The sequence below is a fragment of the Montipora foliosa genome, chromosome 6 (genome assembly GCF_036669935.1).
Source record: "Montipora foliosa isolate CH-2021 chromosome 6, ASM3666993v2, whole genome shotgun sequence".
NCBI lineage: Eukaryota > Metazoa > Cnidaria > Anthozoa > Scleractinia > Acroporidae > Montipora > Montipora foliosa.
Window position 1 is genome coordinate 59,752,729 of NC_090874.1, and position 27,500 is coordinate 59,780,228.

Here is a 27,500-nt window from a genome sequence, read left to right on the forward strand (position 1 = left end):
GCGCTAACCGTTGGTTAAGAGGTATCAAAACCTATAGGTAAAAAACATTTTTCTGGACACTGAAAGTGGGCGCTAACGGAACAAGTGACAAAAAAGTTGCTTTTGTCCGCCATCTTGTTTGTTGTGCTTAGCGGCCACTCAAGAGATAGCCCACTGGCCATCCCGCTTGGGTGAATTGCATGTAAAAGTGGGCTATGTTTTAACCCTCCTAGCCGGGTAACTCGGTCAGCCGGGACACCATCCCTCCATGTAAAAAGGCCGTAAAAATGTTGTTTCTATTACTATTACCTTTTACAACCTTCACGAAATGTCAATTTCTTTCCAATATTCTACTTTTCGATTCTAATCATCTCTCAAGTTGTTCTGAGTGGTCTCAATTCTACGTCTTGGCTCCTCGCTTCTAAAATTGCCATCGTTCCTGGCATTTGGCAATCTTAAGACTTTACTATGTTACTTTGAATAGCAGTTTCTTTGGCCCTAAAAATCCCCTTCAAGGAGTGGTCAACTGAGTACATATTTACATATTAGAGAGATTTAGCGTCGGGTTAGGGTTAGGGAAAGGGCAAAAATCAAGCTAAAATTTGCGTTTGGCAAAAAATCAAAGAAAAGTGTTTGCGTTTGATCCTGCCTGTCAGCTGCAGATATCTAGCAACAGTAAAATTTACTTCTCAAAAAAAAAAAAGCGAAAAGTTCGAATTAGACAATTATCTTGCTTTTATGACGAGGTGTAGCCTGCACTTTGCCGTTTGCCTATTCACGCGAACCCGTTGCTAAATCTCTCTATGTACTCTTGAGGGAATGAATCTATAGGTTCGAGTCCATGTTGTCTTATACTCGTTTCGATAGTTTGTCTTCTTTGACCTAAAAATCCCTGTGGGGAGTCATCCTGTAGGCCTGATTTGCGTGTAAAGTTCGAATCAAACAACTGGATCTGTTTTCTACGTTTCCGATCAAGGCTTCGTAAAATTAGGCAACAGGTTGTTTCTTAAAGTTATCAGGCTCCAAATGTTCGCAATTTGTCTTATGGACCAATGTTTGCCAGATTGAAACAAAGCTTCTCCTTATTCCCGCCAAGGAAACTCCTAATATTAGCAGTAAACAGTTTGATTGCCCAATCACATTACTGCATTTCAAATGACGTCAAAGCGAAACTTTCCAGAAGGTTTCATGTTGCAATTAAGGGTTCCATTGATCGTTGATTTGGTATAATTTTCCATAACCCTCAGCTGCAGTTGCTGAACAAGATGTTGGTGATAATGACGAGAAATTTTCCAGGGGAATGTGGGGGATTGTAATCAAACTTTCTTTCCGTTGATTATTTGATATAATTTCCAGACCCCTCAGCTGCAGTGGATGAAGAAGACGATGATGACGAAATGCGACTGGTCAAAGATCTGTTTAATGAAAACGACAACAGGAACGTAAAGACCGTACGCCCAACAAAGGAGAAAGATCTACCCGTGGAAGTAAAATTTGGAATTGCATATACACAAGTTGTTGATCTGGTAGGGTTTCTACGGCGGCTCGAGGCTCCGATCGGTATAATTGCAATAGAGTTTTTTTTTTTTTGTTTTGTGTTTTTTTGGTGCTTTGCTTAAGTACAAGTAACGAGATAGATGTAATTTGGAAGCTTTAGTATCCCGGCGCAAAGCCAAATTGAATGAAATAAATGTATGTATTTTAAGTGCGGGCTATGTACGTTTTACGGAGACTGAAGTGATCTTCGCACTTGGCGGGACGATTTAAGCAATTGTCTCTTATGTACTTACTTATTACATGATTACTTTTTAGAGCTTTTAGAGTTTTTTTTAATTTACCGATGTTTTGTAATGAAAGATTATTCCTGTTTAGGTTCAGTGCCCATCGTATTCAATTTAAAATACGTAAATCAAGTAGCGTTTTATATAACTGATCTACATATTGACTTGAATATAAAATCAGACACAAGTTCCTTTCTTCTCTGAAATTGCACTTTCAGTATGTTATAGATAATTCTTTCCTTTAGTTGCGCTGCGTTATTATGGATTGGGACTGACGTCTCGCACAGAAAATCTGATGTTACTTTTGGCCTCCGTGTTGCTTGTCTGTATTTCTTAGTTCGTTCATCAAAGTCCACGATTCACACATTAAACTATTGTTAGGAAAACGCTCTGTCAGCGGATTCATATATAAAATAGAACTAAAAAACGAGTGACTCCATTCTATTTTTTTTTTAGATCGAAAAAGACCAAGTTCTTGTCAGCAATATTTGGGTCAGAATGGTGAGCAATTCTTGCGCTGTATTCACCTTAAATCGATTTCCTTTGAGGAACATCTTTGTAGCGGAGCTCCGCGCGCGCGCGGAGCACCATTGTTAAGAAAATATGGTATGTATGTGCGTTTGTCCACCCCTCCATGTATGCCAATGTGACCAGTATCATGCTAGTTTACAGCATACATCTTTGATATTGGACATCCATGTTTTGATCAATTGACACCTGTCAAAACAAAGAACCCGCTGACCAGTATCACGTGACCATATCGCGGGCTCAAGCTTAGAGCGCACCAAGGTCAGCTTTTTTTTTAAAGTTGACCGCTGACCAGGTACTGTTTTTCGATTGGATCGCAGGCTCAATCCAGGTTAACTCACCTAAACATAGTTAACTGAATAGAGTGTAATGTGAAGTGCTAGATTTCTATCCCATATGAACCATGTGAGCGTTAGCCCTACTGATGGAAATGGGCCCACACAAGGACAGCGAAAAACTCTGACCAGGGTGGGAATTGGAGGATGGGAATTGAAGTGAGGCTTCATTTTTCGCACGCTTTCTGTCGCTCGACGCGGCTACACGGCCATACTACATCACCTATAGTTCTTACACAGTCAACGCTTTTCGTGTTCAGGTGGAAAACGGTTTGGAAGATGTTTCCTTTCTGCACAGTTTCAATTCAGTTTGACATAATGCCTTTAGGATTAGTGAAAATAAAAGGTTTCGAATTGTCCACGTTTTGATGTTTCCGGTTGCTGCTTTAATAATTAAATCATTTCCTTTGCTTTCTTCTATAAAAAAATTCATTGCCTAACTAGTGAATTCCACAGTAAGTTTTACGCTAAAAACCGATATCACATGAATGACGAAGCGATGAGTACGATATCGGTTTTTCAAGTGAAATTTATTTTGGAATTCACCAGTTTGGCAATGAATTTTTCTTGATCCGCATGAGTTTTAAAAGAGACTGGGCCTACGGTTTAAAGTCCTTATCGGAGAAGACTTGAAAGTCTAAGCATTTGTGGATGTAATTACAAAGCAGCAATTTGTCCTCAGTTATTTAAAGACCCTGAGTGTTGGTCCGGCCGGAGTCAAACTCACGACCTCCCGCAGGGCAGCCTGGTGCACGCTAAAATTAGAAGCCATAAAAAAAAAAAACAAAAAAAAACAACTTTGTCATTTCAAGGTCAAAGAAGAGTTTTGTTGATGTTTTTTATTCCACTTTATCTCTGAAAACGAGATCATTCACATTTTGAAGTATTTTATTGAAACACGCTAGCTTGGCTTGGAACAAGCAAGAATCGACAAAATACGGCAATGCAACCAAGAAAAGACGAACTTCAAACAAGATCCGCTCCAACACTTAAATAACGTTTAGGTGCTTTAAACAAACTTCTGAAAACACAAGCTAGTGAGATTTCCCCCTAATTTTACGAGAACTCATTGCGATTATACGTGTTTATAACATAAGGGCAAAATTTTCTTGTCACTGTCGCGGCAAAACCAAAACCAGTTGGGCAAACGGATTTCCTTATGTCCAAAAAGAGTACAGATAATTATTATTTAATTCCAGTTAACAATAAAAATTCGATTTTCATTCCTGAACAAAGGAAAAACCGATTCAACCACTTTTTGAAAATAACAAACGGTTTAGTGCCCAAGGAAAGAATTTGTGGAGTACCTTCTTCCACTAAGTATGAGCTATTACTGGTTTTCTGTTGTGTCGTGTCGCTCTCCTTTCGTTTCTGTTCTAGACATAGGTCTTCCATGCATCATGTAACCTTATCAGAGCTTCTATAGATATGCCAAAAAAAATGGCAATACAGAGAAAAAAGCTGATCTAAACACTCAACTTTAAGTTTATATCCCGCCGATGCTTGACTTGAATAACTGCGTAGTCACCAGTGTGGACCACAGATATCATGATATGTCAAACTGGATTGAGGCCAGCGAAAAATGGAGAAAGAAAACATCTTCCAAACCGTTTTCCACCTGAACACGAAAAGCGTTGACTGTGTAAGAAGTATAGTTGATGTAGTATGGCCGTGTAGCCGCATCGAGCCACAGAAAGCGCGCGAAAAATGAAGCCTGGCTTATGTTTAGGTGAGTTAACCTGGGTTGAGCCTGCAATTCAATCAAAAAACAGTACCTGATCAGCGGTCAAAAAACAGCTGGCCTCGATGAGCTCTAGGCTTGAGCCCGCGATATGGTCGCGTGATACTAGTCAGCGGATACCTTGTCTAAACAGGTGTCAACTGACCAAAACATGGATGTCCAATATCAAAGATGTATGCTGTAAATTAGCATGATACTGGTCACATTGGCATACACGGAGTGGTGTACGTACGTACGAACGTACAGACGGTCGATGACTTCATGGCTATAAAACCAAGATTTCTCGTATCGATGGGTTACCAAGCTGGGTTACCATATTTTCTTAACAATGGTGCTCTGCGCGCACGCTCGCCTTCATTGCCAAACTGGTGAATTCCACAGTAAACTTCACTCGAAAAACCGATATCGCTTCGTGATTCATGCGATATCGGTTTTAGCGTAAACATTACCGTGGAATTCACGGTAAAAGCAAAGAAAATGATTTAATTATTAAAGCAGCAACCGGAAACATCAAAACGCGGACAATTCGAAACTTTTAATTTTCACTAACCCTACAGGCAGTAAGAATAAATAACCAGGGAGCTCCACATTTAGGCTTGGCTAAATCTATATATTATCCTTAAACAATTTGTTCCTTCTGATGAGTAAAAGTAAGTAAAGTAAAGGAATTAAGTATCAATATTTACCCTCGAATTGCAGAGTAGAGAGTATCTATTTTCTTCGAGCATTGAACAGAAAAACGTTAGAAAAAGATAGAAAAGTGCTGCTGATATTGTTGAGAGGCTACTAGAAACCACAAGGCATTTTCCAATAAGGATAATCAAATGACGTGATTTATTAATACAAGAAAGAAGAAACAATTATTGGTTAAATCCTAGGGGAGAAATTAGTGGAACGATGTTTTTGATCCTACTTGCAGTAAGAACTGTGGAAGAGATTTTAGCCTTGATGCAACAAAAATCTAGCAAAACAGGAACTTAAAGAGACTATGTCGTCCAGCGCTCATGTGTGAGTTGCTTAGAAAGCTTTTAAAACGTTGACCCGACTTTTTCAAATTTTGTTAAAGGTTCGAGTAGCGTAATTCATATGTTTGAACCATGGTCATCTTCAGAACGTTTCATGAGTTCCAAAACAGTGGCAAGCGAAAGCTTCTCTCTGCGTAACGAGAACGTGTGATCGGTTCAATGGTAATAATGGCTAAAAATCAAAACATGTATGAAGATAGCAAGCAGGTGGTTGTGGAGCAACTTAGAAAATTAATTTTAGTGCCAACCGGTCCCCATTGCGCATGTGCCCAGGTGACATAGTCCCTTAAATTCCCTCGTCTCCGATCTCTTAGTTTTCACTTGAAATCAGCTTTTTCAAAAGTCTCCTTGGCCTTGCTATTCCACCTAAATCCGATCTGATTGTGTTAACGTTTTCCTTTCAAATTCGAACAGAAATGGCACAACCATCTGCTAAGGTGGAATGAGTCCGAATATGGTGGAATTAAAACAATTAACATCAACCCAGGAAAAGTCTGGCTTCCGGACATTGTTCTGCATAACAAGTAAGGCGGTTATTACAAACTCACAGCCAATTTATAAAACTCGGCAACAGTTTGCTGGCATTAAGTTAATTAACATATATGATCCAATTTTGCGACCTCTTATCAGTAGGGCAGGGCTGCAGCAGTGGTGAAGGCATTTTCTCCCCCCCCCCCCCCCCTTTACTCTGCTCCGAGTGGTTTTTCTCTAGGTACTCCAGTTTTTCCCTCTCATCAATCAAAAACCAATGTTTGATTTGATTTTTAAGTACAATGTCCTTATTATTTCTATTATTATTTTAATCATTATCAGTGCAGAAGAGACACTTCCAAGTGGCACTCTCTACAACTTCAAAAACAGAGTCATTTTGACTTCGGATGGAGGTTGTACTTGGTACGCTCCAACAATCCTTCGCAGTGGATGTAAAATCGACATCACGTATTTCCCTTTTGATGACCAGGAGTGTGAGCTGAAATTCGGTTCCTGGACGTACAATGGCCTGGAGGTGAACGTGGTTCAGATGAGTGACAAGGCGGACCTCAAATTTTACATGGAGAGTTCTGAGTTTGAGCTGATCTCTGCAAAGGCCGAGAGAAATGTAGTCACATACAGGTAATGAAAGAACGAACGGATAAGCGTAGAAAATAGATGGGAATTCCTGGCAGTTTCCTGTGCTTGTGAATTAAGTTATTTGGAGATGTAAGTTGGCTAAGGTGATGATCACTTCGCAGGAAAAGTGTTAATTCTAGGGATAAAAATTTTGAGAAAGCAGATCTCTACTGGGGTTTGTGTGTTGTACTCCACCTATAAAGGTGGGTAAAGAAGGGGAACCAAAATTATTGCACTGATTCTCTTGTGATGAGTTAATTTTAGTTCCTTGAATAATGCTATATCCATCCCATCATCAAATCTCGTTTCGTTAGGTGTAGGGATAGGATTAGCGTTTCGTGGTAAACGGGGAGACGACTCAGTCACGTAGTCCATGATTGTATTGATTAGAAATTCTGACAGGAAATGACCAAGAAAAGATAAATGAACCTACGTTCTGACTCAACACAAAACAAGGTAACTGACTACATCGTTGGCTAGAGACTACATGATTTGTTGTTATTTAGTTTTTTTCACCGGATTTTCCTTTGATTTCACTCCCCGCTTTTTCCAGAATTTTGGGCCACTTTCATAATGTTTTGAATCACTGCATCCTCGCATGCTGTTTGCCGTCTTGACACCATAAATTTTAAATTCGTTAATACCATCTGCACTCATTGCACTTGCAGTCTAGAAAAAGGGCACTTTGAAAGATTTGATAACGCATTTTGAAAGCACAAGGGGGAACTATCCGATTCATTTAACTATCACTGCATCACTTTGAACTGGATCCCTTCACAACACCTGCACCACTGCACAGGCCACCCCAACTGGCTGGTAATAGTGTGTGTTCTATTATATTCAGCTGTTGTCCAGAGCCGTATCCTGATGTTACATTTACTCTTCATCTACGGCGTAAGCCAGGCTTTTTCCTGTACAACATCATTATACCCTGCTTGGTGATAGCTTCACTGGCCATACTTACATTTGTTCTTCCACCGGAGATTGGGGAGCGAGTGACACTGGTAATCGAGTCGTTTCTCGCTTTATCGTTTGTCATCTTGATGGTCTCGGACAACGTTCCCGTAACTTCCGACAGCTCGCCTCTAATAACGAAGTTTCTGCTTATTTCCATGATTGAAATCGGAGGAGCACTAATCGCAAACTGTGTGTCACTGAATCTCTACCGAAAGTACGAGATGCCGCAATGGGTAAGAGTCGTTTTCCTCCACTACTTGGCTCGTTGCTTGTGCATAAACTCGGGACGACCAAGAGACAGCATTAAGGCCAAGCAACGCAAAGAACGAGCGCCAGATCCGTTTATAGACGTCACAAAACTTTCGGGCACAATGCCTCTTGGCTCGTCATCGGGACCCTCGCCGACTCATTTCAAAATTCCAAATCGAACTCATCAGGACAACACCTCGAAGCTTGCCGAGGGATTGTCGGATTTAGTCAAAATTGAAATCAATCATGAACAAACCCAAGCAAACCGCTTCTTCTGGATCTTTGTGTCTCGCGTTGTGGACAGGTTATTCCTCTTGGCTTTTTCCATTGCATTTGTGGTGTCTGCTTGCGTTATTTTTGCTCAGGTTCCAGATCACTACAATTTACTTCTGTAATTAAGTGTGGTGAATATTGTAAAAGGGCCGTGGAAACCACAAATCGCCGATTGCTCTTCTTAGAAAGAGGCATAAATATGGTCATACAAACTGTTTGAAACCTTTGATTACCCCCTGGTACCAATGCCTTCACTGCCAGTATGGATGTAATGATGTCAATGGATAGCGTATATTGAAATGTTGAAAAAATTGCCATTTTTTTCAAAGCTACAACCACTTGACAATATGATAACAGAAATATCGGGAACTGCTTAATTCATTAAGAGGTGCCCACTCGCAAAAAAGAACAATATTAACGACGTTTATCGATTGTTTTGTAAATAGTCTTCCTTGGGAGTGTTTATTTCTCTAAAAGTAGAGTTGAAAGCTCGGAATAAATAACACTTTCTAAACTTCATTTCTTATTTACGTCATCCATGAGCTAAACGAATACCTACTGAAACGAAGTTAATTGCATTTGTTTTCAAACTAAATGTATCCTGAAAGATATATATGAAATACATCATGTATTGCACTGCGGGTATGAAATCAAATGAAACCATGTTGTCTCGCAGTGATGAGCGCAAATTTCTATTGCGTCGAGAAGCCTGAAAAATTTTCCGAATGAAACGACTTGACAGTCTACTTGGCAATCCAATTAACGCTTGGCTCGACTTCATTGTGATCATCACTAGTTATGCATTCATTTTAGTTTGAAACTGGGTTAAAATCACACCATAATGACTGGTTTGCCTGTATGTTAGTGTCTTTTTCTACCACGCTTGAGACAGTTAATTTGATTGGACAGATTTGTTGCCAAAAGGTGTCTCTAGAAATGCACGTGAAGCAGGTATGCACACCCACGTCACGTGGTGTGCCGTTCTCTTCAGCTTCATCGTTTCTTGTTTGGTAATAAACTCAATTAAACGATCATAGTTATGACAAGCCTAAACCTGACAACTCTTAAATTTTCTTAACGTATTTGATGCTTAGATGTAAAGAGACACTTTGTACGTTTGTGAAAATCGAGCGTCGATCTCATTAAGAGCGTTTCTTTACATACGTGATTTTTTTCAATTGAAATGCCAAGGGAAAGAATATTGTCATCTTTTAAAAATGAAGGGAGAAAGTTTAGGAAATGGAATTTTTTGGACAAAAAAATTCTGTTTTAGGGAGTTGTCCCAAGCCAACTTGTTCGGAGATGGATAATGGATATACCCGCGTTAAGTACGATGAAATTATGAAACCTTATTGGTTGTCGTAAAATGAACTCGGCTTTGCGCAAATTGTTGTTCTAACAACTCGGCCCTTTATACAAAAGAACATTCTATATTTTGGAACCTGGTCCGAAAAGTTTCCTTGAATAATTAATTTATGCTGAATCAGATATAAACCTATTGTAATAAGTTCAGTCAAGAGAGTATGAGGTAAGGGAGCGGATCTCCCATATATATAATAGTTTCGTGTCATACTGCGCGGTTATTATTGTAAAGCCGGCATCTTATTGGTCAGTTGGTGTGAAAGTAGATCGCTCGGTCATGGTATAAACAAGAGATAAAAATAACCTTCACAGCACGGGCGCGATCTAAAGATAGATTGCAAGTAATTATCGTCCGCTCTCTTACCACACATTCTCTTGGTTCAGTCTTTTTGGCACTGAAAAATTAATACCGGTATTTGATGTTTTTTGACCTGTAGAGTAGTAGAAAACGTTCTTTACAGCGTATCGTATATAGCTGTTTATTTTTTATGAATTCCAACGAGAGCATGTTTATTCCATGCAATATTGATTTATCTTCAAGCTTCCAATCATTGACGATTTCAGGATGACTGCACTATGATCTCTTCCGTCCTGTAAGATCTTAATTGGACAGAAACCTCTGAACTTCTCACACCACAAACGTTCGTCCGTTGATCAAGTTCTACGAAAATAAAACAACATAAAGTTACGCATTGTAAGTGGTAGGAGGACATGGCAAATCTGGGCCACACTCATGGTTCTTATAATTTGATGTTTTGACAATTTAAGGCGTCAGCTGGAATGTAGGCTTCGGTATTTTGTTGTAAACCACCCTTTCTCTGTGTCGTACTTGACTTAATTTTCTCCTCAATGCAGCGCGAGCAGGCGGAATTATGCGAATCCTGCAATCTGATTGGTTCTGGGAGCGGGTGGAATTTTTCTACCTTGACCGCCAACCTGAATAAGTTATTTACCAGATAAGGGTCGGTCCTTATAACGAAAAACTGTGACCGAGGTAACATATATTTTTTTCTCAGGGTAAACCGAACATGATCCCAACTTGAATTACACGACTCATATAACATCGTTGGAATAATTAACAACCACCGTGAAACATTCATTTAGACTATTTTTAGTCCTGGTTTTATGAGAAATATTAATAATTGATGTCAATTGGTTGACCTCTATGAACTACATTTATCAAGTCCTCTCCTTCGCAGTTTTTCAAGTGCTCTCCCAAAATACCGTTTTCAGTTATCTCTCGCGGGTTATTTGTTTCCTAGCTGTAACAAATGCCAAAGTTGAAACTAATAAAAACAGTGCAAAAGTCGACTTCAAAACAATTTCAAAGACGTATTAATCTAAACACAAACTGTATTTGAATAAATAACAACACTGGAAAACCTGAAAGAACAGAAGGAGATTCATTGCCAAGCTACAATAAAGCAGGAAACCATGAAAGTTTTAGAAGAGCTAAATCCAGGACGTATTACTTGAAACCCAAACTGTATATGGACAAACTACTGTGCTAAAAACTCTCAGTAAGCAGAAACATTCATTACTTTCTAAGCCACAATTAGAGGGGCTTTCGAGCGCCTTTGCATATGCTACCCACGATATGTTTGTGTAAATAATTCACTCGTCTTGGCGTTTTTCGTCTTCTCAGTCAAACGCATACTCCAAACACTTTTCATGATCTCGTTTAGTTTCTTTTGGACCTAATGAATAATTAGAATTCAAGCAATGAATAATTAGCATGCAGACATATCAGTTTTCTTTTCATATGTTCGTCAAAATAATTTAGTTTTTTTTTTAAATAAAATAAAGTAGTCCGTAATAAAGGAGGAAAATAATATTCCCTTGATGGGCGTTCAGAGTTCTAAAGCAAGGCAACTGTCAAATATCCATTAAAAGAAACGTTTCCACCAATAAACACCAAAATATTTAAATGCGAACGGCGTGTAAAAGGAAACTTATTTGCCGGCACTTTAATTTTGTAGTTGCATAATTTATGTTTGTCGGGAACTGGCGGCTTCTTATCTTGTTATGTAATTTTTTCAGTTCTATTATTTAGGAAGACCAACCGAATTATTTTCGTAAAATTTATCTTCGGTGGTAGAAAAGGAAAGTATTGACCTGAAAGTAGTAATAAAAATCACCACAAGCGCTGTATGGCGCTTTCCTTGACACTTTAAAAGCATGCAACCGTGATAATGTTTGCAATCGAAAACCAGTTGCTTCCGTTTAAGTCTCTATTTGCTGATTTTTTCTTGTTTTTTTTTCAGTGTCATATGTTCGTTTGAGATAGCAATATACACACTATCACTTAACTCTTTTTTTGGGCTGTATTGTAACTCACGCTGAATTACCACACGGTACTGTCATGTGAGCCGCGGAAATGTTCAATTCTTCTTTCAATCAAAGATTTCGTCCTCTGACATTATTACAAAAGAACCTTTTTTTAAATTGAGCTAGCTAAATTGTCACTTTTTTACAGTTAAGTACACAGACACTAGCAAAATCAGAAAGAACTGATGACACTTACCGAAAGAACTTATCCCACAAACGCGTTGAACGAAGAGTGTCGGGACACAAACATGCAAGTCTGATATTTTGTCGTTAAAACTCAACGGTTTTCAAAGGACACGACATCACAAAAGCAACATGGAACCGCTACAGGTACGTTGACAGTGACAATTTGTATTTGTGACTTATTAACGAATGGTTGTAAAGTACTTAGTTATTTTCTTAAGGATTACGAAACGGCTCTGCTATTCATGCCAAAACTGAGAGCTTTCAGGACATCTCTATGGAACTGGAACTGTTCTAAATAATAATGAGTTCATATGTCCTCATTTAGTATTGAAGGGATGGGTTTCTATGTCGCTTTGATCATCCATAGTTCTGATTGGCCAGAGTTAAGTTGATGTGACCGGATTAATAAAGTATGAATCATAACCACTGGGACTGAAAATATGAACATTTCGAAGCCATTAGTTAAACAAGTTACACCGAGCTCTGCTTGACCCTGTATACGAGTTTCCAGAAAGTACTAAAAAGCATTCCTTTATTATTTATAATCGAAGGATTGATCATGTGTGAAAAACTATTGGATGAGGTTGAGCGCTGTCTCTTTGAATTACTCTATACAAAATTAATGTATGGGTGATCAGGCTTTAACTAAAGTCATAAACTACCTTTTTTCACTTATCACTTGTGATGCAATAAGAAACAGTCCGGGAAAAAGACGAAATTTGACGTGAATGGTACCCCTAACTGTTATTATAATAATTGGTGTCACCAGCTCGATTTTGATTGGCTATGAGCATGCAGCTAATTATTGCTTGCTGTGTTTCTCTTACGTCATACCTACGGACAATAGATTTTATATATGTAGAATTGACGTCATACTTACAGACAATAGTTTTATGCATGCAGAAGTGACGCCACCTAATACACTGACCAGCAGTTTGATCAGTTTTGTCATGGCGGAGCTCAGCTCAGGAATATGCATAATAAAACAATTATTAGATTCGTTTTTCGCATGATAGCGATAATTATCATGGCCTCAGTTTGTGATATCCGCCTCAGCCTTCGGCTTCGGCAGATAACACAAACTGTGGCCTTGATAAATATCGCTATCATGCTCAACCTCATCCAATAATTGTTAAATGATAGTAAGCCACTCGTTTGACTTTGAGCAGTGCAAATTACACGAATTTCTGCATAATTATGCTATTTTGGAGGTGTCTAAAAGAAGTCATGCCTTAACAAAGTAAGAAGTTCTTGCATCGCCAGCCTAATTTTCCCTCAGGTTCAGCGGACCACTCCGTTTGGATATAATAAATTTTGGAGAATGTCGTTAAACTAAAGACGTAAAGTCAGAGTGTGTTTAAATGAAGGTCCTGTTCAAGGTGCGATTTGATTGGCTCAGTTCCTCAAACTGAGATCAAGATCAAGAAACGGTCAAAAATGACTTTAACTTAAGAACAATAGAAGCTGCTAGAATTAACAAATGAAAGCAAACGTCTACGCTACCACTCAGACAATACTGGCCTAAATGTAAAGCCTTCTCAAATGACGTCACAGAGGTAATGTTGATTTCCGGAAACACTGACACGGCGGCCGTGCTGCGGTCCCAAACTGACCTTCTAGGGAATATAACTGTACTCTCATCCAAATCGATAGCGACTCGGAGATACTCGGAAAAAAATCCGAGTGCTCCTTTGCAGGAGTCGAACCCACGACCTTCCGATTACTAGTTCGGATACTTTTTTTTGAGGGGAGGGTGGGTCAGGGGGACGAAAGTTCTCTCTATGTATAGAGTGTTTTCACGTGACGTCACGGCAGCCATGTTGGTGTACCTAAACAATGGAACGGCGGCCATTTTGGTGTACCCAATTAATACTCCGGAAATTGAGCTCTATTATCATGCAAATGTTTTTTTTTGTTTCGGTGAAAACAACAAGGTTACTGATCACGTGAGTAAAAACACTCTTTTGATGTTTTGTGCTCTCAAATGAGGCTAACGTCTTTAGAAGGAATAATCAAACCCCGATTGTTCGACTTTTATTTTTCTTTTGTCATTGGTGCAACGGGGAACGCACAATTGCCCTGAATGATGACACTAAGTCTTCAAGGACTATTCCTGTATCTGTCTTACTAACGGACTTTGCCTTTGTTTTTTCTCCACCCTCAGCTGCTGTCCCGAACCTTACCCCGATATCACATTCTACATCCACATCCGTCGCATACCGTTCTTCTTTCTCTTCAACATCATCATCCCTTGTATGGTCGTTACTTCCTTCTCGGTTTTTACCTTTGCGTTCCCCCCGGAATTCGGGGAGAGGATCACGCTTGTCATAGAATCGTTCCTCGCCATGTCTGTTGTCATCCTTACTGTCGCCGACAGCATTCCAGTGACGTCGGATGCCACACCCCTTATTGTGAAAATTCTTCTGGCCGCCATGTTCCAAATAGGCCTCGCGCTCATTGCCAATTGCGTCTCATTGAATTTGTACAAGAAGACGGAGATGCCGCATTGGGTTCGGGTGTTTTTTCTTCACTACCTGGCAAGAATGTTGTGTATCAATACTGGCCACCCTAAAGCGAACGTACGGTCTACAAGACGAGTAGATGTGACGGTAAGATATTTGCGTACTGCTTTCTTTCAGAGTAGTGGACTTCGTAGATTTAATTTTTAATAATGGTCCTAACCAGTGGAGTATGTTTAGTGAAATTGAAAAGAATGGTAACTTGGAAGTAGGCTTCCTAAAAGACGAACAAAATTGTTGTGCGCAACTCAAACGTTTTGGCCAGGATTGTAGTTCATGTTGTTCTTAATGCTCTTCAAGATACGTTCTAATATCCAACAGCTGTGTTCTATTGTTCACCTTTATCTCTACTGTTCTTTGTTCTGTCTTTACTGATAGGTGGATGAGATCGAATTAAACTACCTAAAGCTTGCGGGAGCCAACCCTTTTCAACCCGGCAATTTGATAGCAAGCGTGGTTCCAGGGATGGTCACAAAACCCACAAGTACTCTCGCTACAATCACGGATGGAATTGACGAGGTTGCCAAGAGTTCCCAGAGACAAGAAGACAATGAACAAGACAGAGAGTTCTGGATCTTTACTTCCCAGATCGCTGATAGGATATTTTTGATCATCTTCTCCATCGTCCTTGTTTGCTCAGTCAGTGCCATTCTCTCACAAGTCCCTGATCACTACTCTTTTCCATGGTGACACAGCAAGCGACCAAATTTAAACAGCTACACAGCTTTTTCATTCGACAATAGTCTGAAGTGTCAGCCGTCTCCTCGCCCAAACCCACCAAAGGGGCGAGGCGGAGCCCCTTTGGTGGGTTTGGGCGAGGAGACGGCTGACACTTCAGACTAATTGGGCAAGTGAACAATTAGGTGAGGTTCAACTTTTCAAGCCGTAACATTGCTCATCTCGGTGTGCTGTACAAAGCCTATAATATCGGCTGTGTTTTTATTGATTTACCAATGGCGAAAAATGCGAAATTTGATTTTTGTTTTGCAGAACTGCTAAATCATAATAACGATAGTCATGATGACGTTACGTGACCTAGACAAAGAAACGACCACGTTGATACCCCAAACTAATCTTCCGGGATTGGTTTTTCTAAAAAAAGAAACTGGTGCTGTGTCTGTCGGTGAGAGAAACACTAAAATTTGGCATTAAAGGATTTTGAATTAGCCACAGTTTTGATATTTGGAAGCTCACGTTTCGAGCGCTAGCACTTCGTCTGGGCGAACTTAAGACGAAGGTGGTCATTTTACGTATCTTTACTAGTTTCTTTACTACTACTGAATTTTTTTGTAATCCTTCGGAAATTGAGTTTTTGTCTACTGGCAACGTTATCTTTTGATTCCGGCGGTAATTAAAAAATTAACATTACCGATGATCACTTGGTTGAAGAACAAAGAATATTTGAAATAGGCCATATAGACCATTTCCGAGTTCATGTCTGCCTCCTCTTCAAAGCGAGTCTAAGTGCGAATTTTTTTGTGATGGTAATTAATTCTACTACATATGAATTAAAACTTATTTTCAGAGGAAAAACCTCGCACTTAAACTCGCTTTCAAGAGGAGGCAGACATGAACTCGGAAATGGCCTATTTCAAAACTATTCTAAAATCAACTAGAATATAAAGAGATTTGTATTCGTATTGGTGTAGACGATTTAATTAATGGATGTCCAGCCTTTGCGATAAACGTTAAAGCTGTCTTTTTAGTTATGTTCTTGCATCTTTAGTTACTTTAGTCTCCATGCAGCTGGCATCGAATGTGACCGACTTGCCAATTTTTTTTTGCCCACAGTGTGTTTATTAGTGGACCAGAATTCGAAAACGGATGACCTTCCTGAGTTCAGAGTGATTACTGACCGATGTTATTCCTGATTTGGTGTGACACACCCCTCCCTAAGGCTCCAGGCTGTGAACAGTCGCGAATTATGCCGGTTAAACCATTGAAAAAACCTTTTAATTTGTCTCTGCGTTTTGATTAATTAATCTAAGAAACTGCCTTTTCTTTCGTTTTCGCCATCGCTCTGATTATATCAGAAAGAACGTAGGAACATTTAGTTTTTCGCAGATGAAGCGTCGAAGTGATGCCGGCCATTCACAGAACTCTTGAGTAAAGTGTCATTGCTAACCGGTGTCGGGTTCATGAGAAACGTAACCTGTCAACACCTCTCTAAATTTGCCAAGCGTAACAAGAGGTCACAAGCTCTATAATTCTTGCTTATCTCACTGCCCTGACATCAGCGTGCTCTCCAAAGAAGAATTTTGTGAGATTCTCATTTGTCAATGAAAGATCTCTGATATTTCGTGGAGTAGTCGTAGTTAATCTCACCCGTATTTTTTATTTTGGGTACGGCTGGTGTAAACCTTTGCTCCTTGGTATACGTTCACTGGTGCGATATGCCAGCAATGATGATTTTGGCCTGGGTTTTGGTCACTGCACGCTTGGTTTTCACAGCAGCAGGTATGATGATTTGATTTCATTTTAACACTGAGACGATTATACGTTTACACTCGTGTCTTCATGAGGCAAGGGAGGTTGAGAAGTACGATATTACACAGACAAAAATAAGGAAAAAACACAGGGAACTGGCAGATAGTAATTAAACTCTTTTGTAATGATCAAGGCTGTGCTCATTACATCATTTAGAGCGACAAATTTGCATTGAGAAGTTTTTGCTCTTTTCTTCTACCTCTTGAAAAAACAATTTCCTGGCCCATGGGAGTGTTGGTAAGTCACTCGAGTGCACAGGTCGAGCCGGCCTATTGAGGGTTGGTGTTTATCTCAGTTGAGAACTAACGTACTCCTGCACAATTGTGACATATTTGAAGCAAAGGTGGCCCAGTGGTTAGGCCACTTGTCCTCCAGAACCAGTGTTGTTTTGGATCAATTCCCGGACTTGAATCAATGGGTTCAAATTCTTTGTCCTCAACCCTGCTCCAAGACCGGTTTTTTTGACCGGCAACTCAGCATTTCCCTTTTCATCAAAACCAACAAATTTGATGTGCTTTCATTTGTTTTGTCATCTCCCTACTAACACACGCTGTTGGCTGTACAACTGAAGGGATTGTTATTCGTTTAAGTGTGGGCTCATGTACCACATTATTTCTAACTTCATCTGCTTCATGGGGAAAAAAATTGAATAGGCATTTAAATATATTTAACGATGTGTTGATAATCACAGTTTCTGGAAATGAAACTGATGTAATTGAGAGTTTTCACCGTCACACCATCATCAAAACCATTCAACAAATAAAGTAAAAAATCAAAGGGATACAAGAAGATGAATATTCAAATAGTCTCGCAAAGGTTCGCGTCTGTGCAATGTTTCGTGCGTGAGATATTCGAAGAAATGTTTTACTCAAATTTATAAGGCTTTGTACGGAGACGCCATGTTTGTGTCCCTGTGAGGGGCACAAATATGGCGGCCTGAAGCTAACAAAAACATACGCCATCGAGTTTATAAAAAGCCTGTAGTATTCTTCTGAGGGCTCATAAACATCTAGATGAGTACTTATTCCCATACAAGGAGTACACCATTTTAAAATTGTGTCACGCAAAAACTTAGGAGTTCAACCTACAGTAGCTTTATCACAAGACAAAAAACCCTATAAATCTCAAAAGGACTGACGATTCCTTATTTTATAATTTTGATGACGTCACATGAAAACCAAGAATAAGTTATTAAAGCATGAAACACGAAAGAATCATCTTGAGCGTCCGTCCGGTCAATCATCACGTAAATATCTGCCTGGTCGACTCATTGGTACATGCGCAAATTAAACAGATTCCCGTCTCCAATGCACAGACTCGGCCATAGCTCAATCTAAGAAGAGCAACTTCAAACACGATTTAAGTCGAATCCTGTGATCCATCATATTGAAGTTTGGTCCCAATGAATTCCAGCAGGAGCACATGAGCTCCTGATTCCAACTATTTATGGTTTTAAATTAGCAGCAAGATTGACCACTAGATCAGCAATTCTGACACTGGCTTTCAGAATGCTGCATGACATTGATGTAGCGCAACCTGTTCGAACCAAAATAATACAGGCTATCTTTTGAAACCGTACAATGCAAATTACCTGTAGTTTGCCTACAAAAGAAACTCAGAACCTGGCTTTTGATTCTTTGCAGTCTCAAAAAATCATAATTATATAGCAAATATTAGTTTCTCTTGAAGCTCAAAAAAGGAAAGGGTGCGAAGTCCATTAAAAAGGCACCTTTCTTCCGTCGAACTCATCATTTAGACAACGGATCAATGGCGCAAACTACGGAATCTTCTCTGGTTGCGAATATTAGGGCGGAGCGGGGTTGGCGCAGTGGTGAGAGCAATCCCCTCCCACCAATGTCACCCGGGTTCGATTCCCATACTTGGCGTCACGTGTGGGTTAAGTTGGGTTGGTTCAAGTTAACAACCATCTCGTAATTTTGAATCCTTTCAACAATAGATTATAAGATCATACCTCATTGGTGTACTCGACAAACAGCGGGGCGGCCTTTTTGCGCGCTTTTGAGAATCATGCGGTTTAAAATTTCCATTTCAGATCTTCAGCGGAAGAGTGTCTCTCCGATGCCTGTTGTTGAATTAGAATCTAAGCAGGAAAGAACGCAAACTATCAACACTGCACCAAGTAAGACAGTTGTTGGGTCGCTGTTATTAAGAAAGTTATCATTAAAAAAAAATTGTGCTGAGAATTTCCCACATACTTTCTTCAAGACAAGTCTGCTATAACAACTAGCTCAAGTTTTTGGGAGGGTTAGCTTGGGTACTTAGGGACAAAATTGACAGTCCATGATTACATGATGAAAAAACGTAAAACAGGCATGGATAATAACAAAAGGAGACTAAAATTCTATGACATTATGTTATGATTTCATTGCTCCACAGAGCTTTCTCTTTCATTTTCAGTTCAGGACTAGTGTTGTTGGAATGCTTTTAAGCAATCACTGCAAATGTGCATGCTGCTTCTTATTACGAGCCCCCCAGTTGTTCTGCCGTGTCTCTGTATGTTTCAGTTACAATCCATATTCCGATACCCAACCGTCACACCACCCATGAAACTTCAGGGTCAGATACTCCAGCTGCAATTGCAACAGAAGCACCTGAGGGGACGTACATTCTTCCAGTTACCGAGAACAGTAAGCAGAAATCCCCACCAACAGTCAAACTGGTACTCAATCTTAGGCTTATCATGGACATAGGTACTTCTATGGCGCCATTGATTTTTAAAAGAAATCGTTCTTAATCTCAATCCCAGGTTAATTCCTCATTTTCGAGGATCTTTGGAGCGCATGTTGGTTCAGTACTCTCACGTCTCCCAGCGCAACAAAAAAGCGAAATGAAGACACTTTCAGTGGTCACTTTGGCGTCTCAGGCTGTGCCGTGTATTCTTAGTTTCCCGGACTTTGAACCTTGCCTTGAATGCCCTCGTCTTTGGAGCACAAACCCAGGCCATTCAGAGAAATGCTCATGTTTGCCATTTCAGTGATATGTTTCCGTTTTTAACTTGTCCCGTGGTGTTTCAAACGCAATTATTTTAGAAAAGACTCTATCAATGCTCTTTAATTAGAGCTCTTTGACTTGACCAAAAAGGCCATCTGACTTGTAGAAGAAGTCATTTCGTGTTCCAAAACTTAAATTTGCTCCTACTTCTCACTTTTCGTTTAGAAAAGAAGCGAGAACAGCCCGATGCCTTAACTGTTGTTTCTGGTGGGACACCCAAACCAGAATTAAAGACATATCCCGCTGAGTATGTTGCTCATGAAGTAAAAGTCCTGGCTCCGAACGCAAATCTCGACTCAGTTTCAACCCAGGAGGGTACGTCGACATCACCAACCTCCGAATTATCTGCTGGAGTCCTACAAGGTGACATACCCACAGCTAACCATATAACGCTAAACAACAACACTGGACAACAACAACAACAACAACAGCAACAACAACAACAACGACAACAACAGACAAACACTATTGGCCCATCATTGCTTTTCATTCCAAAAAGACACGTGCTACACAATGTTCGATCCGTTGTCAGAGATTTTGTGCCCTCTGGTAGGTTGTCCCTTAATTTTTGTCGAAGTTGACCAAACATATAGCCATAGTAATTTTAATAAGTCATTGACTTTCTTTTCTTCAGTGGGAGGTAACACATCGCTATATGGGCGTCACTTGAAACTATATATTTGCTATTAATTTGGAGGAGAACACTCCGAAGCTCAGACACAGTCGGGTCCTTGTGACTTCTAACTAACATTCCTCGTCGATTGCGAAAAGTTTCAAGTATGATTCATGGAAGGAGAACGCATTGGAGAAGGCAACAGGATCTACTGCCAACTGGTTTCACTTGGTTCTCTCTTGCAGTTTCAAAGTGTATTTAGCCCGGCCTGATCTCGTCAAGGGTTTCTTTCATCGTATTACGATCAAATGAAGCTTTTACCTTTTAATAGTGCTGCTTGTACTATAATTTCGCAACTGGAGTGCATTGGTGTTTCTCGTTACACAGACACAATCAAACACCCGTCTCTCGATCGAACTTCTCCACAACTGACTTCTAATCATAATCACCCGGCTTATCTCCTCCTTTTCTTAGCCGATCAGTCATTATTTCAAATCGAAGGAATTGGCTTAAGACATGAGAATCCTTCTCAAGCTTTTGTAGCCACCGATCGGCGGTTCAGGGGACACCGTATCGGTTCGCCGCGTGGTAAGTCGTTGGTGGACTTAACTCCGGTGCGGCAGACACTGAGGGAATTCAAACAACGTACTGAGAATAGTATAAAGTGCTGCTTTTGATTGCTACCCCGTCTCTAAATCCTTGATAAATTCTGGGGGACGTTAGAGAACGTTAGGAGTGCACGGAGTTTCCGTTGTGGTGGAGGACTCTGAGTCCATTGGTATTTTCCAATACAATATGATATTATGATACGATACGATACGATACGATACGGGACCATACCATACTATTCACTTCAAAGAAAATCGCGCGGGATTTGCGCCTGAAAATATTGTAATTGTTGCAGTAATAAATGAGTTAAAATCATTTTTTTTTTGTGCCATATAATTTCACTGTTTTAGTATAAACTAAAACAACTATTCACCTCAGTGTCGGTGGCTATCCTGTGGTGGATATTTACTAAAACAGGGAGATAATATATCTCAAAGATGATGATTATGAATGCATGTTGGCCATAATCCGTGTCATATCCAACAAGCGCGAATGGCAGTACACTTGAAACCAACTAATAACCGATGATAATAACCCAAAAGCGACAATCGATAACTGTATGACCATATTAGGTCATACGGTTTATTTAACAATTATTCCATGAGAGTGCGTTGTATATGCCATTTCGGAAAATACCCTAATACTCTTTTTTTGTCCCCCCAAATTTTGCATAATCATTGTTTTTGTTTTCTCTTGGGACCAACAAGCCCGAATGGAATAAATGTTTTATTAACGGTCCCTTTAATTCCAAACGTTTGGAAATACCAGCGAAAAAAGCGAGAAAATCCGAGCGAAATCGAAAAAACTTGATGAAGATGTGATGTTGTGTAAAACCTTGTGGTCAGACAGATGCAGGCTCATCACAAAAACATTTCTTGCCTTTTCGCGAAGTTCTAAACATCGGAATCGATCCAAACGTTCCACAAAAAGGATTTATTTTTGCTTTATTCAGAGAGAAATTTCTCTTTCCGGCGAAAAAGAATATTAGCTTAGCAACGCTTAGCGCAATCAATTGCCACGCAAGGTCAGACTAGTGCGTATAGCTTAGATGGGTAGTGTAGTTCGGATGTTCTGTGTTTATCATAGATAGGTAGCGTAGTTTCGATATATAGCTCCGATGTATAGTTTAAAATTCACATGTAAACTAATCAATGTGAATATATTTAAAAAAAAAAAAAAATGTAAGGTCAGACTAAGGTATATGAGCTGATAACCGAGATTGGGTGAATCAATCAGAGCACGAGAAAGGCATTAATTAAGCGACGTTGAAAATTTAATAATTAACAATTATTAAAAACTGGATCATTGGATAATGCAATTTGAGAGTTTTGATTGGCTAAGCCATCATGGGTTATGAGCCATTATACCATGATCTACAAACACGGCAAGCATATGCGTGATTTTTTGGGCCATTTTATTTTTATTGTAGTCTAGTTTTCTATATTTTGGTGGCGTTTTTAATAAAACAATTATTCCACTCGCACTTGTTGGATATGAGATGATTATAGCCAACTCGGCGCTACGCGCCTCGTTGGCTATCTATCATCTTATATCCAACGCGCGCTCATGGAATAATTGTTAAATATTCTACGAGGCGCGTTGGATATGAGGTGGTAAATAGCCAACGGGGCGCGTAGCGGCGAGTTGGCCATAACCAGTCTCATATCCAACAAGCGCGAATAGAATAACTGTTTTGTTAAATTTTCTTCAAATACTGAACGCTTGGATACTTGGAAATTTCCAGTTTGGCAACGTTTGACGCAACCAGCTTCCATTTTAGCTCATACTGTGTATGAGCTGATAACCGAGATTCAGTGAACCAATCAGAAATCAGAGATCGAAAATTTGATAAACCAGCGTATTATGAGTCTAGCCGAGATTTTCCCGGATATCCGAGAGAACCAATACACATCAAATCGATGGGCAGTGGACTAACGTTAGACACGTTTCTTTCCAGCACATTCACATGCGACCGAACTAACCAAGTTCAGGCAAGAAATCCTTGGTGCACACAACTTTAAACGCCAACTTCATAAAGTGCCACTGTTAACGGAGGATGTTAAGCTCGATAAACAAGCACAGAGTTTTGCTGTGAAGTTGGCAATTCAAGGAAATATCACACATTCACCATTACGAGATAGGATAGGACAGGGAGAAAACATTGCACTTCGCTGCGCCTTAAAAGGTATTATTTTAACTGATGTTACCTTCTTTTTTAAGGCACTAAAAGGACTTGTTGACATTGATGTTTCACATATTTTGTAGATTTTTACTCCAACTGTGACTATAATTTTATTAGACATTATGATCATCTGATGTTAAAGAAAAAATATGCAAGAACTAATACCCTTAAATATTCTTATTTCCATCGAATAGTAGATTCATGGAATATTTTGCCTGTGGACATTCGTACTGCATATTGTACTGGGAATTTTAAATTTAAAGTGAAGAAATTTCTTATGGGCAAATCGTGATTTTACTGTACTGAATTAGTTGGCTGTTATTATTATTATTACTATTATTATTATTATTATTATTGTATAATAAGTATCTCCATTGTATTATATGTATTTGGTGGTATGCTTGTACGTGGGGTCTGGGACCCTTTTGCAGAATCTCCTTATGGCCCTTTTTAATCTCTCTTTATTATACCTGTATATACATTTTTCTGCCATTAAATTGCAATAAATAAATAAATGACTTTCGGTCTTATATGATTAAATACTCGATAAATGTTTCCTTTTCTCAGTTTAATGAGATAAAAAACCAACTTTTAACAGACGAAAAGTATGCTCCATATGTTACCTATCCATTCGTATTGAAAATTTTCCTGTTCTTATGTGTTCATAACCTATTTTCCATACGTTACCCAGTGTTAGCTATTACCATTGCGAGGCTCCCAAGAATTCCCTTGCTGAGTATGAAAGTTCTCTACTTGTTACTTTGTTTCTGTGGCCTTTTTGAGACGACAAACACCATTAACAGCTGCGGGTTTTTTTAAATACTTTTTTCCCCGCTAATATAATTTCGTTATGACAATCAACAGGCCATTTCCGAGTTCATGTCTGCCTCATCTTCAAGGCGATTTGTGATGGTAATTAGTTCTACTTTAGATATGAATGAAAACTTAGTCTAATTTTTATAACAAAAACTTCGCACTTTGACTTTGAAGTGGAGGCAGATATGAACTCAGAAATGGACTATATTAGTAATCTAAGTGAAGTAGACAGCATATGAATAATATGCTAATATGTATAATATAAATTACGCTTCATATCATGTTATACTTAAGTTCATTTCAAGGTCTTTTGTCAGTAGATTGTTAGTTTATCGCATGAAATTTAATTCCCACTGAACGTTACGTTATCCTCACTTTTTGTCAAGGGAAAGGACAAGATTCAGTGTGATTTTGATCTCTTCGTGTATTCACGATATGCTAAATGCCCTAACAAAAAAAAAAATCCTAACCAAACATGCCGATCGATTATCAACGTCATTATAATTAATATTATTTTTTACAAGCGCCAATTTCTGTGCTAACTGGTAGACGAGCCACCAACCTGTGGTACAACGAAAGCAAGAAATTCAACTGGAGCATCAAAGCACTTACTCCAGCAACACAAAGATTTACGCAGATGGTTTGGAAAAATACCTCGAAGGCTGGCTTTGGCCGAGCCAAGTTTGTTGAGAAAGGTACTCATTGTATTTAAACTTAAATACTTGAAAGATTGAATCCATTTTTTAGTTTTGTCCAACTGTTGTGGAGATGGGTCTGTGTATGTAGAATTGAGTTTAACTTTTAATACAAGTACCCCCAATTAAAGTTCTTTGTAGTCGTTTTTTGTTTTATTTCAAAAGTTAATCCATCCACCCTTTGACCTATTCCGAGACATTGAACATTGATTACTTAAGTTGTCATATACCTGGCCGATGCAAGAGAAAACGTTCTTGGCAATGAATTAAAGATGGAGTGGGAAAACGAAATCTCACGAACAAGTTTGAGAGTGCAACCTTAATTAAGAGCATTTAACACCGTCCTTAAGTTAAAAATGTATAATTTTTAAAAGGTATATATTTGGTTGCAGCTTTGTCATCAGTAAAAAGCCGGTACACAATTATCAGTGATTTTACTCGTGGGCGCCTCATTTGATACTTAACAACTACTTTTGGGTCCTAATCGAAGGTCATTTCCGGGCTAATCTAAACCCAAAACATTTTTTCCAGAAAGTTGCGTTTTCGCATCCATGGTAATTGTCGATAGGTGTGGTTCCCAAATACGGGTAATCATTTAGATGAATACTGAGATGTTTTGCCCAACAATTTCTCTAATGTTTAGCCAGAGTAAACAACAAAACTCTTATCAAAGTCTTATTCATGCTAAAGCCCAAATATCTTACAACAGAAAAGATGGTTGTGACCACTTTTCATTTCACTCTTTTTTATGCGCAATACCAGATCGATTATGCGAGAAGAAAAAAATAGCTTTTTATTCGGCGTCTAATTAAAGAGAATCAATAACAAGATGTGGCTATAAAAGTGCATTACACTGGAAGTGTTGATAGCTTGTTCTATTGGATTCTCAGAACTGATCTTTTCGATGATCGTGATTTCTGTTACAGACGGAAAAACCTGCTTTGTGGTTGTAGCACGATACGCACCTGCAGGAAACGAGAAAGGAAAGCTGATGGACAACGTGTTTCGTTCCAACAACGGAACAATGTTCAAACCGAACGTCCCCAGAGGAACACCAATGTGAGCACATGGCATCGGCGGAAACCCCTACAACTGTGACATGCAGGAACTGAGAATAAAAAAGGCCTGACATACTTTTAAACTTTGAGTACACAGAGTTGACTAACTGTTAGTTTGCGTTGTCAAATATAATAGGTAGTAGACGGCTATCATAAAGGAGCTTCAAGCTTAAACTAAGGGTGTGTTCGATTGACTGTATTCCGGAATAGGAATACTTGGAATACAAGTTGGAAATCCTTCGTTTTTGCAGAGATTCATATTAAAATTGTCAACATTTGCTAAAATGCTATTTTAAACATATTTTTGTTATCCTTGCTTCTTCGAAACGCGCCAAACATACCGTTTTAATCATCACTCCTCGTATTCTTATTCCGGAATAGGGTTAATAGAACGCGCCCTAAGATTTCGCACCTGATAATCTGTGCATTGCTGTGACATCAAGAGAAAGGTGGTGACATTTAACATGGCGTAGCGCCCCGGCATAGATGTTCAAGTGGAATGAATGGCTTGGAAGCTCTGCTTCTCCAGTCACTTGCATAAATTTTACACAAAAAGGAATTAATTAGTAATGCATATAACACCCAGACGTAGACAGACGTAGTGGAAACTGGCCTAATATATACTGAACTGGTTTAAATGCCATGAGAACCTTTTGGCTCTGGTAACCTCTTACAAAAGACGCTGAAGAACCTGTTGCGTTCACATATTAACTATAACCCCTGATTCTTGCTTCAGTATTGGGTTAGAGCAAGATATGTGTTATTGACCAAGAGTGAGGTGAATATGGCTAAATATTGATCAAGTTCTTTTCATCAACGAAGTCATGGTCCATATAAACGAGAAAGAAGAACGACGCCGATGATCTCAGCCATTTTGACCGAATAAGCTTGCGGTCAATATATAGGAGCAGTTATATGGTCTCTTTTTTTTCTTACGCGGGAACAAAACGGGCCGTCCCGAGCAGGCAAGATGGAGATTTTTCTTCCTGCTTGGACAGCTAATGAGAGCACGACACAGAATTCGCTTCATCTTGCTCGCTCGTAGAGCCTGAAATACGATAACAAGCTAAGGCTCAACGATCCAGAATAGGCCGAGTTCGATATATCAATTTTCAGGCATGGCTATGTGGCTTTATGGTCAAATTTCACGGCTCATTTCTGTTTTCTTTGTCTCACAAGTCTCAAGAGAGATTTCTAAACTAAACGATATTCAAATTTTAATCATGAAGACTCGTAGCCATGTGCGAATATTGATATATCGGACGTGGTTGACAGGTGATTGTTTTGAGAACACCAACAGGCAAAATCCATCTGAAGAGTCGTTGCCAGTTGTTATAGTCAAACTCTTACTCACAGCCAACTTGGAAAGTCGTTAAATCGAACTCCGCGGCCAACATCCTGGCACTAGCATTATCATATGACTCAAAGTGAATACATGAAATTATTTTTGTGCAAAATATATAACAATGAAAATAAAAAGAAACTGTCATGGTTGACCCATTAAAAGGTAGACATTTTCATCTTCTTAAGGTATCCATGCTCATTCTCGACGACTTAATTTAAATTTTTTTTTGTTTTACAATGCTACAGTTAAGAGACAAATTAATAACGACATTTCGCTGTTTCTTCCTTTAGTAGTTAATTTTAAGTTCAGC

The 27,500-nt window shown here is 39.2% G+C and overlaps 2 protein-coding genes across 4 annotated transcripts in view; both read left to right on the plus strand.

Annotated features, from left to right (window-relative positions):
• The window catches only part of LOC138007980 (neuronal acetylcholine receptor subunit alpha-10-like), an 18,785-nt gene extending 3,687 nt beyond the window's left edge, over nucleotides 1-15,098 (plus strand). For 2 of the 3 annotated variants that reach the window (XM_068855135.1, XM_068855136.1), the window contains exons 4-8: nucleotides 1,336-1,505; nucleotides 2,217-2,261; nucleotides 5,804-5,913; nucleotides 6,203-6,502; nucleotides 7,344-9,485. In XM_068855135.1, coding sequence (XP_068711236.1) covers nucleotides 1,336-1,505; nucleotides 2,217-2,261; nucleotides 5,804-5,913; nucleotides 6,203-6,502; nucleotides 7,344-8,100 — 1,382 coding nt within the window. In that variant the 3' untranslated portion in view covers nucleotides 8,101-9,485. Of the gene's footprint in view, nucleotides 1-1,335; nucleotides 1,506-2,216; nucleotides 2,262-5,803; nucleotides 5,914-6,202; nucleotides 6,503-7,343; nucleotides 9,486-14,018; nucleotides 14,464-14,751 lie in introns of those variants that run through there. The other variant, XM_068855137.1, reaches the window with a different exon arrangement.
• A 1,537-nt stretch (nucleotides 15,099-16,635) lies between these two features.
• Nucleotides 16,636-26,258, plus strand: LOC138007982 (uncharacterized). Its single transcript, XM_068855140.1, has 7 exons — nucleotides 16,636-16,830; nucleotides 18,914-19,000; nucleotides 19,386-19,571; nucleotides 20,038-20,421; nucleotides 23,052-23,279; nucleotides 24,617-24,787; nucleotides 25,714-26,258. The coding sequence occupies exons 1-7, from the start codon at nucleotides 16,767-16,769 to the stop codon at nucleotides 25,848-25,850; spliced, it is 1,257 nt and encodes a 418-aa protein (XP_068711241.1). The 5' UTR covers nucleotides 16,636-16,766; the 3' UTR covers nucleotides 25,851-26,258.
• The last annotated feature ends 1,242 nt before the right edge of the window (nucleotides 26,259-27,500 follow it).

Coding starts and splice junctions, on each gene's coding strand:
- LOC138007982 (XM_068855140.1), top strand. CDS start 16,767: ATGCCAGCAATGATGATTTTGGCCTGGGTTTTGGTCACTGCACGCTTG. Junction 16,831..18,913: donor CTTGGTTTTCACAGCAGCAG/GTATGATGATTT, acceptor TTTCCATTTCAG/ATCTTCAGCGGAAGAGTGTC. Junction 24,788..25,713: donor AGCCAAGTTTGTTGAGAAAG/GTACTCATTGTA, acceptor TTTCTGTTACAG/ACGGAAAAACCTGCTTTGTG.